The 19,805-nt window shown below is 38.5% G+C and overlaps 1 protein-coding gene across 2 annotated transcripts in view; it reads right to left on the bottom strand.

Annotated features, from left to right (window-relative positions):
* The window catches only part of PLCB1 (phospholipase C beta 1), a 699,301-nt gene that overhangs the window by 455,362 nt on the left and 224,134 nt on the right, over positions 1–19,805 (bottom strand). For both annotated transcript variants that reach the window (XM_081257138.1, XM_081257139.1), the window contains exon 3: positions 8,323–8,391. In XM_081257138.1, coding sequence (XP_081113264.1) covers positions 8,323–8,391 — 69 coding nt within the window. The remainder of the gene's footprint in view (positions 1–8,322; positions 8,392–19,805) is intronic.

Here is a 19,805-nt window from a genome sequence, read left to right as displayed (position 1 = left end):
CTCAAATGCTCAGATTTAATTGTTGATAAGAGACAATCCAATGCCTTCTCAAATTTGGGAATTTATATCAACATCCCAGACAAGACGTAGCTTAGCTGTGATTGCTTATAAAAAAGTTAAAAGTTTTTAACCGTTAGAGAAGATATTCCATACTTTAATGGCAGCTTTAAAAATCTTATCTTGTTCACTATTGAACAGCCATGAGGTTGAGGGGCAGGTGGAAAAGACAGAGGAGTTTTAAATGTAAAGATCTACTGAGGGAACCATTCCTTACCTCCCTCAGCATCCTGATATTTCTGCTACCAAATCTCCAACTAGTTATATAAAGGTTTTCGTTTCCAAGGAAACCACTGACATCTATGGAATTTAATGAACATGAAAAAGGAACTATGCCATATAATTTACATCTGGAGATAAATGTGAATAGTTGTCAAAACCATTACACACACACTGATAATTCTGTGGATTTTTAGCCCTATTTTCTCCATTTCGTAAAGATGTAAATAAACATTTATGTAAACAAAATTACCCCCCAAAATGCACACCCCACACCCCCAAATCAACTATTGCACCATGTCAGGTAAATTAAGAAATAGTTGGAACCAAGATTATGGGCTGAAGGTAAATCTCCTCAGCAACTGAATGGAGAGAGAGAGAAACCTTTATTTTGTTGTATAAAGGGTTTTCTTATTCTTTAGTAAACCTCAAATATCTACACCAAATTTCATGACTGTGGCTTCACACAATGGTGAAATCTGTTCAAAGTCAGGGAAATAGCTTATAATCAACAAAAGGGGACAGTAAATAAAGCACAACTCCAGTACTCATGGATGATTCATTGAAACCACTGTTGTATAACATCCAAATAACAGCTCATTATGAGATTTACATATTGGCATCCAGATTCTATGATGAGCTATTGAAGATTTGACAGCCCTTAAATAAATAATATATTTGATGCTATTGATATAGGGAAAACATTTAAAGCATATATAAAATGATATCTCAATAAAGTTACAAGTATGTAAAAGTGAAAAAAAAAGGACTAGAAGGAAATTCCAACATTTTACCCAAATGACAACTCCCTCCTTCTTGAAATACTTCTTTAGGTGTCCAAGATATGCTCTCTTCTGATTCTCCTCCCTCCTCACTGGCTGTTTCTTCTCAGTCTCTCTTTTTTCTTTTTTTTTTTATTGTGGCAAAATATATATACCATAAAATTTATCATTTTAATGGTTGTCAAGTGATGCAGCTTAGTGACATTAAGTAAATTTAGGTTGTTGCACAATATTACCGCCATTTATCTGCAGAGACTTTCATCATCTCAAACTGAAACTCTGTCCCCAGTAAACAGTAACTCCCCCTACCCGCTACCCCCAGTCCCTGGAAACCGCCATTCTCCTTTCTGCTCTATGGATTTGACTACTCTAGCTGCCGCATATAAGTGGAGTCACATGTTTGTCATTTTGTGTCTGGCTTATTTCACTTAGCATACTTTCTCCTAAATTTATCCATGTTGTAGCCTGTGTTAAAATTTCATTCATTTCTAAGGCTGAATAATATTTCATTTTGTGTATCTAGTACATTTTGTATATCCATTCATCTACTGATTGACATTTGGGTTTTTTCACCTTTTGGTCATTGTAAGTAATGTTACTATGAACACGGGTATACAAGTATCTTTAAGGTTCCTGCTTTCCATTCTTTGGGGGAATATACCAGTCTCAGTCTCTTTTATTGGTTCCTCCTCATCTCCTCAAAGTCTAAATGCTGGAGGTCCCAGGGTTTAGATACCAGAACTTTCTTGGACACCTACCTTCCTTAGGAGACCTCCCTTGGCTTTGAGCTTTAAAGAATCAAAGTTATTTATAACTCCATGGCCAACCTTTCCCCTGACCTCCAGATTTGTAGATCCAAATATGATATCAGATAGAAGTCTAATAGGCATCTCAAACTTTAAATATCCAAAAACCAAGCTGAATTTTTCTGTTTAAATGTGCTTCTTCCTTCCCATCTCAGGATATGGCAACTCAATTCTCCCACTTTCCCAGGTCAAAGCACTCAGAGTTGTTCTTGAATCCTTTCTTTTCCCAGTACTTCCCATCCAATGCATTGACAAATCCTGTGGTTCTGCCTTTAAAACATATTCAGATTTTGGTGTTTTTCTACACCTTTTGGTCGAAATTTATCATCAACACTGACCAGGATATTTGCAACAGCCATTTAGTTGGTCTCTCTGCTTTTTTCTTTATCCTCTGTGGTCTGTTCTCAAGGCTGTGGCCAGTGATGTTCTCAAAAGCTAGGTCAGATCTTTGTCTCTCCCCTGCTCAGAACATTCAGATCCTTTCCCATGTTTCTCAGAGGAAAAGCCAAAAATCATTAGCATGGCCTACGAAGCCCAAAATAATGTGGCCCTTAGCCACCTCTCTGACTTTCACCTTTCTTTGCTGCACTCCACTGTAGCCATACTGGCCTCATATTTGGTCTTCAAATATGCCAAGCTTGTTCCTACCTCAGGGCCTTTGCTCTTTCTGTGCCCTCTGCCTGGAATGCTTCTCCTTCTCTTAATTCATGTCTCTGCTTATATGATCTCATCTTATCAAGAGAACTTACTCACTAGGGCTCAATTAAACAAGAAGCCTCTTTATCACTCATGGTCTATGGTCTCCTGTCCTTGCTGTATTTGTCTCTGTGGGACTTATCAGTTATCTGTTTCCCTCACCCAGAGGGGTGCCAGAGGGAGCCTGCTCACAGGGCTGAAGGCTGTGGTATATACTGCTTTCCAACTCTCGGTGATGTCAGAGTGTGGTTTGAAACCCATCAGGTTCGGAATATTCACCCAAAGGAAACCAGGAAACACAACAAACCAGGGATTTCCTTCCCTCCTTCCCTCCTTCCCTCCATCTCTCTTCCTTCCTTCCTTCCTTCCTTCCTTTCTTTTTCTTTCTTTCTCTTTTTTTGAAAGCCAGTTTACCACTACCACCGAAAAGGAATGTTATATGAGAACGTTCTCTACTCTGAAAAGGAATGTTATATGAGAACAGAGTTATTTGTCTTTTTTGTTCATTGTTGTTTTCCTAGTGCCCAGAACAGTGGCTGGCAGAAACAGGTACTCAATGTCCATTTGTCAAAACAATAATGAAATTGAAAAGCCATCATTTGTAAATAAGGATTAGGAAAACAAAACCTGATCAGCTTTTTAAAATTAATTTTACTCTAATCTACCTTATGTGATTGTGGTGATATTATATACAGATTTCCCCCATTATCGAAAAGTAGAGCATCCCTGTGAAAGTTTGCACAAGCTGAAATGGCATAAAGTGAAGAAGCAATTACCTTAGGACACATCTTGCTAAGGGGGACACAAAATAAACTGAGAAAAAGCAGAGATGCTCACAGACATAGCACAAACCTGGGGTGGCTTGATGCTGAGTACAGTTCCCAGGGAAGGAGCTTGGTGGTGCCCCGCTCAAGGCTTGCCTCTATAAGCGGCCCTCTGCCGCAAACAAAAGCTGAATGCTATTTTTCTGCTTTTTGCCATGTTCTGTAAAAGTGAAAATCCTCTTCAGATTTCTTTCATTTAGCTAAAACACATACTAATGTAGGCCTTTCGAAAAAATCGAAGTGGTGTAAAGTGAACTTTCGAAAAGTAGGGAGTACCTGTGCCACCTAGAATTTAATTGTGACCTCGATATATTCAAGGTATCTGTGTTCAAATTAATATCACACATTTGAAATACACTGCCTTTTACCGATAGGAGGAACTAGGTAATTGTCAGTTAAGCAAAAGAAGCAGTTTTCTTTACACAAAATACAGTTTGAAAGTACTACCATAGACATATTTTTCAGTGATACTGCTGCATGCATATGGAGACTTGAATACAGGCAGCACATCGTTTTCATGGACTAAAACCTGGGAGGGACTTTGTAACTGTGGTATTACTCCCTCAGGAATCCAAAGCAATCCTAGAACTTTCAAGAAGTTCACATGAAAAATCTGACATGTCTTTCTTCTTTTCTTTTCTTTTTGTTTGCATAAGACCTTATCGTGGTTCAAATGTTACCTGACTTTTTTTCTTAAGTTCACCTGATTTGCTATGACCAAAGTGAGAAGTTTTAGGTTATGTAAACCTGCTGGACATGTTTTATAATCTGTAAGATGGAGTACCTTGGCTTGATTAACTGCCCTTAAAAGTTGGAATCAATACTTAACAAGACTTACACACCTAAAATCCTGTGCTCCCCTGACGCCCATTTCATAGATGAGGAAGTAGAGGTACAGATAGAAAGAACAACTTAAGCTCGTTAATGGCAGAGTGGGCAACCAAAACCACCCAAAAACATCTTCAGTTTCCTAGTCCCATCTACTTTTCAACATTCCTAAGGATGAAATAATTCCTAAGAATCCTGAAGAAAAAGAAACTATCTTAATCAGAAATGCATTCAGAAATGCTGAACACTTTCTGAGATAGCCTATAGAAAAAATACATTTCTTGTTGTGTTCTAGAACATACACTCACACACACACAAAAAAAGTATCAGAAAACTTGCTCTGCACAATACACTGATATTTTTCATTCTAGTTAGGCCTAATTCATTTTATTAATGCTATGCCACTAACAGATCAGAAACCACAGTGATAAACACTCCTTTCAAAAGCAAAGATCCTTTTGAAACGAAGATCCAGAGAGCATGTGTATATGGCATAGACAAGATGTATATAACACAGAACCTTTCTCTTTACATGTGCTTCATAAACCTGGGGGCGGGAGGCGGGCCGGCAAGTTAGGGAAGGTGGACGGGGAGACAACGGAAAGAGCAAGAAAGGAAACACAAATACATTTTAGATTTCAAAGGATAAGATTTTTTTAGTGTGATTTTTCCTTTTGGATAAAAATCTCCCAATTTCTCTCCAGTGAGAAATTTCAAAACTGATAACTTGAACAAAAGCTGTGTACAGAAAAGCAGATCTGGAATCGTATGCATTGTGTTGGGAGTCTACATTTAAAATTCATTAATGGGGCAACACGTAGAAGCTTTTTCATGTCCTATAAATGTTATTTCAAATCACAGCAGGCATAGAAAACAGTTCATCTTCAACTAGATTGTAAATTTTTATATAATGAGATGCTGTGAAAAACAAAAATAATATGAATACACAGATAAATATTTGCAGGGTGCCTGGGTATTTTGATAAGTAGTATCTGCTCCACACATGTTCTGCCTTCCTCTCTGATCTATAAGCCCCCGCAGAAAGTCTTCCACTCAATCTGTCTTCATATTATATTGCCTTCTTGTCCTAAGTTCCCAAGCTTTTCTCACTCCATACTGGTTGGTGTCTTCACACTTTGTAATTGTCCTGCTGCTTCTGTTCTAGCCAACACAGTGGTCCCCTCTTATTTAGTTTTCCTCCTCCGGTCCATATGCCCCCTTCTATGAGGTGGCTATGCTGCAATCATTCTGGAATACTCTGGAGGAAACAAGCTTCTCTTTTGGTCCCTGCCACATAGAACTGCTGCCACATGGGAAGCTGGGAGCTGCCAGGGATGGTGTGCAGAGGTGGCCACCATGGGGACCCTGAGGATGGAAAGGGAATCCCTTCCAGCCCCTTGGAAGCTAGTTTGGTGAGAGAAAGAGGTACCTATTCTTTGGTGACAATTGTTTGAGCAGCTGAATGCGAATTCATCTAAACCCAGAAATTCCATTGAATTGTTCAATAGATTCCAATCATTTTTTAATAAATTATCTTTTTATTTATCCAGTTCAAGCCAAGGTTTTCTTGTGCAACTTAAAGATTTTAGAACTTGTATTAATACTTACTTCTTTCTTGCCTGTCTATCCACCAAGCCCCTTTCAGCCAAGCCCCTGCTCCAATCTCTCTTTATAACATCAACTTTTCCAAGTTGAGGGAAATAAATGTATCTGACTTCCTGCAAATCTGAATTGTAATTTTAATAATAATAAACACAAATATAATGATGATAATACCAACAACAGTGGCTACTACTTAATGGGTATTTACTATAGAGTGGTGATGAGTTCAGGCAGCGGTGTTCAAATTTTGTGGCAAATTTACTTTTCAAAACCCTGATGCCACATTGCACATTTAATTAGATTCTTGTAGCATCTCTGGAAGTAGACAACAAGGATCAGCCTTTTTTTAAAGCTCTCCAGGTAATTCTACAGGCTCTTAAATTTGAGAATTTCTCTCCTAAATCTTTGCCAATGAATTATTTTATTTAATCCTTACAGCAATGATATGAAGTAGTCATTTATTATTAGTAGCATTAGGTATTAGTAGTATCACTATTTAGCCAGTGAGGAAGAAGTCTCAGGAATTCCACATAGGTAACATGTGACAGAACCCGGCTTTGAAAATATTAAAATAGATTGAGGTGTTTGAACCCCAGCAGGGAATAGGAAGTGAAAAAAAGCCAAGAACATGGATAATCCACAGAGAAAGCAAATCTTAGTGGAAAAAAACCAGTAAAAACCAGAGCATTCTGAGTGTTGAAATCTGTCCTCAATAAAAGCCTTTTAGAATCTAATAGTGGTTTATCAACTGAGCAGAGTACACACCCTAGTTCTGTTCATTTCTCATCATTCAACAGACATTTATCAAACCACGTACAGAAATGAAACACTTAACTGATAAGCAGGCTGTGGGCTGCAGTAAAAGAGTCAAGCCTGAAAGAAAGTCTCCATGTGTCAGAAGAATTGACTTGAATTCCCTAAGCCCAGAAACAAAGGGGGTCTGACAGAGGGTAGGCAACTGTCTTTAACCAATATTGACAATGAAACTTCAAGTTAGGCCAATAAACTTGCGTTGAAAGACAAACTTTATAACTGTTATCAATATAGTTCTCGGAGCTATCAATAACAGGCTTACATGAAACCTGGTTGAAATGTTGTTGAGAGAAGAAGAAAAAATTTGTTTTCTACCCTGAAAATTGAACAATTTTAAATCATCAACAAAGCATTAATGATGATAAGCTTGATACAAAACCGAAAGACCAAACCATTGAAATATCATTGTATTACTAAGAGATGAATGTAAATAATGGGCCGTTTTCACATGAAACACTTATAGAAACCTTCTTGAAAATAATTCCGATTTTTCTCTCTTTTCATTTTCCACATTTTCCTGTAGATCATCTTAACCCCTTCAGCAATAAAAACAGTATTTGCCTGTTTGCTCTATGAAAAAATTTACCAGCAACTACAGCACTGTTAGGTATCTGAAGAATAATCATTGTAGGTGACTTTTTCCCTTCCTGCATCTCCACAGCAACAGCTAATTTTTGATGTCAAAGAAAGTGTTTTGACTTTTTAAGGAATAAAACAAAAGTTGCAGGTAGATACTCAAATAGAAAATCGCTAGTTTTATACCAATTATGGAAGGAGGCAAGAGTCCCTGAATGGCACCTGTACTTCCCTATTTGCCAATATTCTCTCTGTGCTACAAAAGAAGTCTTTAAAGTACTAAAATTTAAATAAAGTAAAGAGTAGTTTCCCACTCTGATGGCAAGTCAACACATCTTGCTACTATACCCTACCAGATAATCTAAATTTTTAAAATATATGTATGTTTTATTCAATAATTTTTTTTTGGCCACACCACATGGCATACGGGATATTAGTTCCCCGACCAGGGAATGAACCCACGCCCCCTGCAGTGGAAGCACGGAGTCTTAACCACTGGACAGCCAGGGAAGTCCCATATTCAACATTTTTAAACCATCTTCCAAAACTAAATAAACTGCAAACACTGCTTTAGATATTTCTTCAGTAAGTTTTTCAAACCCAAGCTAGTTGACATTCCACATAACTGATCCCAAAGTCTGCGGGTGTTCACTAGGAACATTTGCAGAAAGATTTGACACTCTCTGGCTTCATGGATGGAATGATTCCAACTGCAAAGCATTTGAGCTAAAGGGTCTTGTTTATCTGTCTAAAAGGTTAGTTCACGTATGCTTACGAGGCTCAAGGAATTTTTTAAATACTTTTAAGCACGTTTTGAATATTTAGAATTACCCAGTAACTTTGGCATTGTTTTTTTTTTTTTTTTCCAAAACAAAAATAAGATTTGAGGGCATAAAGCAAGCCCCATGTCCAACTGCCTCTATATTTGCTCGTTGTTTCCGTCTTTTAACAAAAATGGTAGTGTTGAGAGCATACTGGTCTCTGAAAGGACTGGCTGTTTTATTGCATTTTATAACATCTACAACAGAGAAAATTTTAACTGGGGCAATTAATGGATACCAGGACACAGCTAAATAATCAAGGCAGCAGCTGGCATGTGTACTACACTCCACTTCCTACCTTGGGAGCCTTGGCGTGTTTCCCACATCTGGCATCTTTGACAAGGCTGAGATCTAACAGCTCCGTCTCCTGGAAGGCAAAAATGTGAAATCGTTAAGCATACACACAGATCTTTTTTCTTTGTTTTATAGCATTGACATCACTTTAAAAATAATATTATCTTAAGACTGGCCTGAAAATTTATCCGCTGTTGGGATATTTTTCCTCTTACATGCATTGCCTATCAATCGAATTGGAATGGAAACAAAAAGATAGCTACCTGCTAGTTCTTCAGTTATATATATATATATATATATATATATATATATATATATATATATATATGTCATAATACATTTGGGAATTTATCATATGTGTGGTTTGGGTCCCCACCCTATCCTGCAAGCCACCCCTAAGTCATGATGAATCAGGCCTTCCTGTTCCCTTGCTGAAAAATAATCCTGAGAGTCACTCTGAGTGCAGGTGAGGATTTGTGAGTGGGGTGGGGGATTAGGATGGGGAAGTGGAAGGAGGTGCTCCCCTCAGCTCACAGGATACCCAGCCCACCTGGCCAGGTAAAGACGCAGACCTGCCTCCCCTACCTGCACCCCAGCCTTCTGCACACATCCCTTATGCCCTGATCTTTTCATTTATTCATTATATATTATTGAACACCTATAACATGCAAGTTACTCTAGGGTACAAGACATATAAGATATGGCTGCTTCTCTGGATGGACCTGTGGAGTAAAGTATACGCATAAGACAAGGGAGAGCATGCTAATGCCAACTTTAAAGGTAACTGCTGGGGTGGGGGGTGTGGTCAACAGAGAAAAGATCATTTTTCCTTGAGAGGCTCAGAAAAAGGTTTGTGGAGCACAGAGAAGTGGGGAGGGAAGGGGCTCACCCAGCTGGAGTGTACCACATGAGCAAATATCCAGACAAGAGAGGACCAGAGGTTCGGGCATAACCTTGAGGTCTTTATGGCCCTTAGTGCTCAGAGCAGGAGAAAAATGCATGGGAAGTGGGTGGGAAGAAGAGGGGGATAAGGGGGCATCCAAGAGTGAGGAAGATCACAAAGGGAGGCACAGTGGCAGTGGGGGAGGGGATCCACATGGACAACATTCAGAATTCCATTGCTGGGGCACAGAACATATGAAGAAAAATCATGGGAGATGAGACCAGAAAGGGATTTGGGCAAAAGGATGGAAACCCTGAAAGTCTGGCTAAGGGCACTGAGCCATGAAATTTGGGACACACACGTCACCGAGTTATACGGTGAACTCTGCCACCAGCCAGATGAGACTGTGGTGCAATAAGCAGAGCCATCCAACCTGTTTTCTAGAGAAGGAGCCAGTGGGATTCAGGCATCTACCCCCATCTCCCAGCGGGAGGAAATGCATCTGGACAGGAGCGGCTGTAATTTCTCATAGGCCCCAACATCTACAAGGACTGGCACCATGGGTTCCCAGACAATTCCTTCAAACAGCTGCCCCTGATTCCAAATGTTTGGTGCAAAATGGTCTGATTATTTTCCTGAGCCTAAGGTTGATGTCATGATTGCAGCATAATAAGGGTCAAAGATGAGGTGGAATCTCTCCACTGGGGTGCAAACAACACAGCAGGTCCAACAGAACACCTGGCTCCGCACACCTCTCCGTGGACTGCAGGGAGACCAGGAAACAGCGTCTTCTCTTCTTTTGCTCACACTGGCCTTGAGAGTTTGCTTTCCCCCATTTTAGTGAATTTTTTAACCCATTCTCTATTGTGCATGACTCTGTGGAAACCCTCCCAAAGCCTGGGGCGTGACAGGTGGCAACCCAGCAAGAATCCTGCAAGACAGAGTAGCGGGCGCCATGGTTCCCCCAAGGATGCACCAGCCACAATATCAAAGGTCACCTAGTGATTGTTAGAAACCAATGGAATCAACTGCTGGACTCAAGGCCTCACTTAGGCAAATGCATACAAAGCATTCAGACGTGAGGAGGTGGAGCATTTGGCCCAGGTTTCTTCATCTCCATGGCAATGACAGCAAAAACATTTGTTAAAAGAGGAGAAACAAGAAGAGAACCAAGCTTGAAGAGGCTTTATCTAGAAGACCAGAACTGAGTGGAGTGTTGAGAGACAGGAGACCAAATGAGGGTAGAGGTGTTAGGGACAAAGAAGAGAGTGATGATATGGAGGTAGAATTGACTAAAGGAAAGTCAGGAGGCGTCTACAGCTCTAGGGGTTCCAGCTTCCTCGCTGGGACTTGGAAGTTTGGACAAAATGATACTGCATTTTGGAGATGCTGGCTTGAGGGCTTTATCCAAGTGGAAATGCCAGTCATTAATTCAGTCGAGCATTACTTATTGAATGCTGCAGTGTGTTAGGTACAGGCTAGGTACTGAGGAATGATATCTCAAAATACAAAGAGGAGCTCGTGCACAAAGCTAATGATTATACTCTAAAGGAGACATTTCAAAGTGCACTGCAGACGTGGACTACAAAGGGCTATGGCATCTTTTCAGCTGATGCACGAGGAGGAAAAGGAGTTTGCCAGCCTTATAATTCTGTGTGTTCGGTGGGGAGGGTTCCAGGGAGAGGAAACAGCAGTTACAAATGCACAGAGTCAGGAGTCCTGTGTGTGACCTCAGCAGTAGTTATCTGCACATCCTCTTTGTAATTATTCACAAAACACGGACATGTATGTTTGATGGTTTGATGCACTTTTCCATAAATGTGCCATGACGTTTTATATATATGCAGAATAAAAATCACGCACACATACACGGTACATTTTCCTAATTGTATAACATTTTCTATTCAAGGAAATTCCAGTTGAATTAACAATAGACTTAAACTTTACTTATTTGTTTTTACACACAAAGCCCAAATTGAGTTCACAAGGAAATAGACCTTAGCAGGCAGCATTCTATAGACTTTTCTATTACAGATCATGAACGCTGTTTTCTACTTTCAGTTCAAGAGGAAACATTCATTTCTCAAGTCACAGGGGGGTAGTTAGCGCCAGCTGCCCTAGGGTTTCATTCTGATAGCATAGCGACTCTGAAGCATGTGTAAAATTGTGCGTGCAGGAAAACCACCGCAGGGCACTCTCAGCGTGGGTAATGTGGCATAGGAAAGACCCAGGTGGAAATCCATCCACGGACTCATTCGGTTAGAAAGCCATGATTAAAATAGTCTCCCACTTCTATTAACACACAACAGCCACACCTCTGGGATTTAACTACATCCTATTTGCTCCTCCACTAAAAAGAAAATGAGGAACTCAATGCATGGGACCACAAAAATGTTACTTGTGTCATTAAAACTTTTCTAGGTTAATTTTCTTGTGTTAATAGTTTTAACATCCCACTTTCATGATGAGAAAGCAGGAAAATGCTTCCTTTCTCAATTAAGAGTTACTGTTTTCCAGTTTATGGGATTTACTATTCCTTTACTCTTTTTTTTTTTTTTTTTTTCCGGTACTCGGGCCTCTCACTGTTGTGGCCTCTCCCATTGTGGAGCACAGGCTCCAGACGCACAGGCCCAGCAGCCATGCCTCACGGGCCCAGCCGCTCTGCAGTATGTGGGATCTTCCTGAACCGGGGCACGAACCCGCGTCCCCTGCATCAGCAGGCAGACTCTCAACCACTGCGCCAGCAGGGAAGCCCTACTCTTTTCTTTAAGAAAGGGAAGCCCCGTGATTTTTAAGTGGAAAACCTGGGTTTGAAGAAGGGCCCTAAAATTAACTAGTCATGTCTTTGGCCAATTATCAGACCACACTTAGCATTAATTATATCTTCTATAAAATGAGTATGATAATACTTTCTATATCAAAGGCTGCATTGGAGTCACCTAGAATACCTGTTAAAACATAGATTGGCTGAGCACCATCCATCAGTTTCTGGTTCAGCGGGACTGAGACAAACTTGAGGATCTGCATCTCTCAGGTGATGCTGTTGCCACTGGTCCATGGAGCATACTGAAAAGCATTGATGTACTAATTCACAGGGTTGTTATTATAAGGCTTTTTAGATGAACATGATTGATAAAACTATACACTACTTATACTGTGTTGTATGATGAACTTAAAACAGTCATTTCTTTATATAGGGAGCTGTCAAATAAAAATTTTACACCTACTGAATGCAAAAGTGTGCCTAATGGTGAATAACCTAGGCTCAGATTTGACTTATTAAACATAAACTATCGAATGACAAATGCCACTAACTCCTATTCTAATGTGTCCTTAGCATTAAATTTTACTCTGTAGAATAAATGCCTCTGTTCAGAAATTCAAGCAATCATTGAAATTGTTTTATTTTTGTTGAAAATGCTACACTATATATCTTTTGTGTTACACTTCATAACATTAGAGGCATTTAGAAAAGTGAAAGGAGGAAATTTGTTCTCTTGCCTCTAAGCCCATCCAACAAGGAAAGGTTGTTGGGGTGCCCAAAGGCCTGTGGACTACCTGAACCAGCAAAGGAAGAATGAACAGAACCCCTTTATTTCCAAGGCCCACAATGGCCCCTGCAAAGCTTGGAGACCACATTCCTAGGACCCCCGATACATGCCCTGAAGTGTTGACAGATGTGCCTTTTCTCTAGGTCAGTATGGACAAAAGTGAATTAACAGTAATCAAGGATTTACTTTTGATAATTTGAATGCGTGATGAGAAAACTGAGACAGACGAGCTAAGGGAAGCCAAAATTGTCTCTGATATTTACTATTCAGCAGAAGGATTTCAATCCATCAACCACCAACACACTGTGAAGTAGATGATCCATGAAATGCACTGAAAACTCAAGAAAGAATACAATTTAAAACTCAACCCTCTTCCAGAATACCAATTTCTGTGCATTGTCACCAAATTCCATTTGTCACCCAGTATAATAATGTGCTTCAGGTTCACACAATATATAATCAGAGCAACGATTACAGTCATAAACATTATACAGGGAAGATATTAATGGCTGGGTATGTATACCTCCCCATGTGGTATATGCATTAAGTTGTTCAACCTCGATTACCCAAAAGTAAAAGACATTAATATGTTTTATTGACTGCCAACCCCGCCTAAAATGTCCAATGTTTAAATAAAACAACTTTAGAGTCAGTTAATGAAGTGTTTTATTTTAAAGAGAAACAGATAAAATAGACTCTTTGTTCCTTAACTTGATTCCACTTCTGAGGGAGTGAAAATGTATTTAGTATACCTCTCAAAAAATCCTTGAACCCTGTTTCACCTGGTCTCTTGTTGTCTTTATTCTCGATTTTTCTCTTTTTTTCCCAGTCTGCAATGGAGACTCAGAGTAGGAAACATCCAAGGAAATGAGATGCCCAGGTCATCAATACCAATGCAGCAGAGAAAAAAGAAAGTTGATACATCTGGCTTTCTTTATTTAAGAAATTCTAGGTTTAATATGGTGCAAATTTCATAGAACTAGAAGGCAGAAAACTTAAGTTGTCTCTCAGAATTATCATTTGTAACCTATGCATTATTAAGCCAGTTACCATAGATGTCTGTGCCTTGAATCCTTATCTGTCAAACAGAGATGCCAACATCAGCAATACCTTTCTCAGTGGGCTGCTGTTCAATCAACTGAGATATTAAACTGAGATCTCCACCTAGCAAGCAGGGAGTCCTGTGTAGATATAAATCCTTATTCTTGTAATAGTTCCCATTCTAAGTGAAAGGGAAAAGACCCCAGTAGAAAAGCCAAAAATGGATACGTAAAGCATCTAGAAGAAAAGCACAGAATGCAAACAAAGAAACAAACAAAACGTGATATGAAAATCTAGTACTCCAGAGATAGTTCATAAAACAAAATAAGAGAACAAAGTAAGAGGCAACTTGTAGAGGAAATTTGTTGTACTTTTAATGTTGCAGTTAAATGTGAAATATCAATAAGATTAATATTTGAAATGGAGAAAAAGCAATGAACTAGTTCATGCGTTATGAACTGTAACTATTGACAATTTTGAGCCAATGAAATAAAACTGAAAAATTAATGTAATGAGATAAAAGGTTCCTATCACTAAAAGAGGCAAAGTCAAATAATATAATTAATAATAACAACAGCAATAATACTTTTAACAACAGAGAACCAACCACGTGCCGAGAATTGTAAAATAATTCGTACATATTATCTCACCAGTCTTGGCAGCACCACTGTCATGAGTATTATATTCCTCCCCTTTGCAGATGAGAGAACTGACGGAGACCTTCAGTGACAATTGCTAGTCAGTTAAACAACTGCATCAGGAACCCAACATTTTGCCCACCTGTAGCAAGCCGAATTCCAAGCTGGCCATCACGACTCCCGCCCCTGACGCCCATGCCTCTGTGCAATCCCCTCCCGCTTAATGCGGTCAGGACCTGCAGCTTGCTTCTAGCCAACAGAGTATGGCAAATGTGATGGACTATTCCTCTCATGATTATGTAACCTTATACAGCAAATGTGAAGGCATCTTGCAGGTGTCATTGAAGTCTCTGAACAGATGACTTAAATTTAACTGAAAGAGAGATATCCTGGGTGTCTTTCAAAAGAGATCCAGCAATGAGAGACTCAAAGCAGCAGAGATGCTTACGTGTTGGCTCTGTCCTGTATTGTCTATGAAAAGGGAAGTCCTGTAAGAGCTAAGGGCCTCAGTCCTATGGTGACAAGGAACTGAACTGTGGCAACAACATGAATGAGTTTGGAGGAGGAACTCCAGATCCACAGAACACAGCCCAGTAGACACCTTCACTGCAGCCTGTGAGACCCCAGGCAGGTGAGACCCTAACCCACTTGAAACTGTGAGATAATACATGTGTGTTGTTTCAAGCCACTAAGTTTGTGGTCATTTGTTATGCAGCAATAGATAACTAATACACTACCCCCATTGTTTCCATTTTCTACTGCATTTAATTAAAACACAAATGACTTTACATATGTTGGCACCCTTCCCAGTATAAAAATGACTGCAATGCTGTCATTTTTTTTGAATATGTCCAACAGGAAACAATTACTGTAATGGAACCACAGACTTTGGGAATGGGGGGAGATTGCAGATGAGGAAACTGAGTCCCAGAGAAAAATATACCCATTGATCAAGATCATTGAGACTGAGTACAGGATAGGAAAATAATTCATATTCCCCCAGACCGATTTTTTTGCTAAAGAATTATTTTTCAGTATTAATAAAATAGCATGAATATTAACTGAGTGATACAAATAGAAAAATAACATTTCTTTGTTCATGTACAAGAAAAAAAATATCATGATAAATAGAATGTAACAGTAATTTTAAGAGGCTGTGAGGCTGGGTCCCCACAAGGCAATGTGAAGTGTATTGGCAAATAACTATTTAACTTTTCCTTTGCACATAATCAGCAAGACAGTTCAGCTCCTGGTTATGCAATAGCCAAATTTCCTCCTTCTTACTTCCTTCTTTAGCGCCCTGAGAAACTTTTATATATTCATCTAATAATGAAAAGTTGCTTAAGTTGAAAGGTAACGCAGCTGAACATAAAATTATGTCCATAGTACCAAACCTTTTATTAAGATATAATGTTAATAAAACTTAATTCTAACAACATGTATGTTTATAACTTGATACATTCATAATTCCATGCATGTACGATTGCAGAAGGAAAAGTTTCTAGGCCATATTACTTCAGAAAATATCTTTTAGCAATTTTTTAAAATGATAAATGAAAAACTGGGGAGATTTAAAATAATAGTAACTGGGATTATTTTAAACTTATTTGGTTATCGTTTTAAAAACTGAAAAAAAACACTCTATAATCAACATGGAAGATCTACGCATATGCTAAAGATAAATTCAGAATATAATGAAAGTTGATGACCAATGTTTTATTTTCCTAGTTTGTATTTATTAACAGGCATCTCATGGAGGGATTCATGCATTTTTATGGACAAATAATGATATTGCATTTGTTAAAGACTCAGAGTTTTTTTTTAATTGTATTACAGTGATAAAGATTGCATTGTCACATTTTTCTATTAAGCCTGTGCTCAGCAAAAGTCCTGATTTCAGTCTAATCAGATTAACTAGAAACAGCATTCATCATTTGGCAAATAGTGTCATAATTGTGGAAAACTATCTTTGTGGGTATTTTGGGTGAGCATAAAATCCAATCTCCATAAAAGGTCTCTTGAAAAGAAATATGGAAATGATATCGATTAATCAGGCAAGCTATTTCCGCTTGAGAAGTCCAGATAATTTAAACATAGCCAGACTTTCCCCTTAAATCATCTAAAATGTTATTTCTGGTCTACACCTATTTCCCTATGGCTGAACAACCAGCCAAGTTTTTTTTTAATCTGGTAGTGCAAGCTGCTTCTAGTCTCTTAATCTTATCCTACTGTAATATTTGAGAATATCACTTATCTGCTTATATGACTTAAATTCTTTCATTTCCCTAGACCAGTAGTTCTTAAAATGTGGCCCCTGGACCAACAGGCTCAGCATCAACATCACCTTGGAATATGTGCAAAATGCAAATTCTCAGGTAATACCCGAGACCTACTGAATCTGAACCTCTGGGGTGGGGTCCAGCGATCTGTATTTTAATTAAACTTTGGGATGATTCAGAAGCAATCTGAAGTTTGAGATCCTCTGTCCTAGATATTAAAGAGAAGACAACAGCTACGCATAGAGATGGCTAATTCCCCAGGGCTAGAACTTGTAGGACATTCTGTAAGATATTGGACAAGCTGCCTAGATCCATTTAAGAAACAGTTGCAACAGAATCCTAGAAACAATGAGAGAACTGATAATAAGACTGTTTGAGAAAAGTCTTCTTCAGACTACTGTCTTTATTGGTAGCATCAATAACACTATAGATTAAAGCAGTGATTTCCTCATTGTGCCCTGGAGCCCACACAAAGTCAAGAAGAGGTTCTAAAGATGCTTCGCCTATTTCCTGATGTTGTGATTCAACCTTGTGCATGAGACAACTGACCTGGCAACTGATGTATTTCCTTTTCTTTTCAATTACACAATCATGGAATGTCTGATGACTTCCAAATTTTCTGAAGTATACAAAAATGGCATTTATCCTTTCCTTCCCTGGTAGCCACACTGTAATGTCTAACCAGATTGTCTCATTTTTCTCCTTCAGCTAATCATTCCTACATATTATCACAAATGTTCCTGCCCAGAAGTTTGTTTTTTACCTTGCCATGCCTCTCCCAGGATTCTGGCAACCACAAGATTTTTTTTTTAAGATTTAATAAAATTTTTACTGCTTAATCAAGGACATTCTAAGGCTTTTTTAAAACCTGTGATTCATGGAAATTAAACAACATACTCTTGAACAACCAACCAATGAATCAAAAAAGAAATCAAAAGGGAAAATAGAAAATATCTTAAAACAAGCAAAAATGAAAACACAATATACCAGAACTTATGGCATGCAGGAAAAGCAGCAACCATAGGATTTTGATGAACTTTTAATCTCACATGACACCCTGAACATGCAAGGAGTTAATATAGCTTCTAAAATGAAATATTTGAAGTTGACAAGTATGTAATAATGTCACTTTTTTTTTCTTTTCAAAGAAGACTTGCTTCTTAAGATCACTTTTTGCTTTCTGGTAAGACAAAAGGAATCCAGCTGAGCTTCTTCCAATGCTCATTTGTTGGGATAAGGACTGGATATGTCTAATGGGGAGTACCAATGAATTGTCCCTAGAAGAATAGTCACTTAGTCAGTGAACACATCATTCCCAAGGTCCTGCCTGGATGCTGTAATTTCACCAGAGGTAAACTCTTTTTCATTCAACTATTGACCAACCTCAACCATAATGTAAGTACACGTAATGAAGCCAGCTGTTCATGTCAAGAACTTTATATAATAGAAAGTTCACTAAATCCAGGGTGATTTTCTACTTTCCAGGAAATTTTAATAAAGCTCCTATAGGAAACTATTAACACCCACCCTGATGCTTGCTGGTTCCCTTTACTGGCTGGACATCCATTCCCCAGGGCCTGCCTGATTCCCTCCTAACAACTGACCCTCTGACCTTTGACTGTCTTTGGCCTCCTGGAGCACTTGACCCCCTTGCACAGAGAACGGGAAATGCCTGGGAGGCTATTTCTGCTCAGAGCGCTACAGCTAGGGGTGACAGGTGCAGGGGCATGAAAGCCCAGCTACCCTGCCTTGGGGCAGAACACACTCCCAGGCTGAGGCTGGGACTTCACCTGAAAGCTCATCCTGGGTTGGCTTCTGTTCCTTCACTGTCCTGTTTCCTCCACTCTCTTACTCTTATCTCCTGGAAACCCTTACTTAATAAATCTCTTGTGCGCAGCCACTTGTATTTAGGTCTCTTTGGAGAACATGATCCAAGACAGCTATCATTTGCAAATAATCAACTTAGAAGTTATTCTTAAACTCAAAAGCATTCTGAATCACATAAATGCAATTTTTTGAATCACATTTTTATATTTATTATCATCTTTGGCCTTTGATATATTTCTGTATATATTTGGTATATTTATTATTGTCTTTGGCTTTTGATATATTTCTGCAGATTTTTAGAATCCTTAAATTTTCTTTGAAAACAGTCTTAATCATTATGATATATCTACTAAATGAGCATTTTTTGAAGCAGTGAGTTCTCGGTCACTGTACACTGTATTTTATCTTGTATCATCTTTAATCAGGTTTTAAAATATTTTGACTATTTCCTAGGAAATACATATATGAATATATATCATCTAATTTAATGTGCAAATAGTTTTCTCTTTTTCTTAGTGAGAAAAAACTATAAAAAGCATCAGCTTACCTAATTCCCAAACCAGAGTTCATTTTTGTCATATTCAGGGATAAAAAGAAATATTTTCATACCCACTATATTTTAGGTCACTTTCTTTTTGGTAAGGATTTATTCCATTTCAACCAGCTACTCTGGCTTCCCTTCTTTAAAAAAAATATAACCTTAAACATACAAATTTTACTCCAAAGATGAAGAAAAGTAATTCATTTCATAATTTCATTAAAACTTCAAAAGTGAATAAAGATGACATTTTTAAAAGCTTTTATATAAGTAACATCACTTTTCTAAGTGTTCTTCACAAACACTACCAGTTTAGTATTACTACCTCTCTATGAATGGCGAGGGAGTTAAGTGAAAAGCAAACACAGTCAGACCTAGTGTGGGACAGATTTGAAAGGCAATGTATGGGAAGACTGTGAAATTGAAGAGTTACAGCTCTTGAGGGGAGAACCCTGTAGGAAGAGGGAAAAGAAAAGAGCTGATAATCATTAAAGGGTCAAACAAGGATAAAGTTCAAGAACAAGTCAAGTGACTTCGTAAAGGTCACCCAACAGGAATTTTGGGATAACACAGAGATGGCACAGATCTAGACGAGAAGATGAAATTGGGGCTTACAGTTTTATAGGAATCAGATTTTAGTAGCTAACATGGAAAGGAGGGAATTTCATTAAACATTAAGTTTAATGAACTCTGTAAGTTCGTTAAACACTAAAATGTTTTAAAGAGGGAA

Source organism: Mesoplodon bidens (assembly GCF_964165515.1).
Source record: "Mesoplodon bidens genome assembly, chromosome: 15".
NCBI classification, from domain to species: Eukaryota; Metazoa; Chordata; class Mammalia; order Artiodactyla; family Ziphiidae; genus Mesoplodon; species Mesoplodon bidens.
This window is presented reverse-complemented; position numbering and strand designations above follow the sequence as displayed.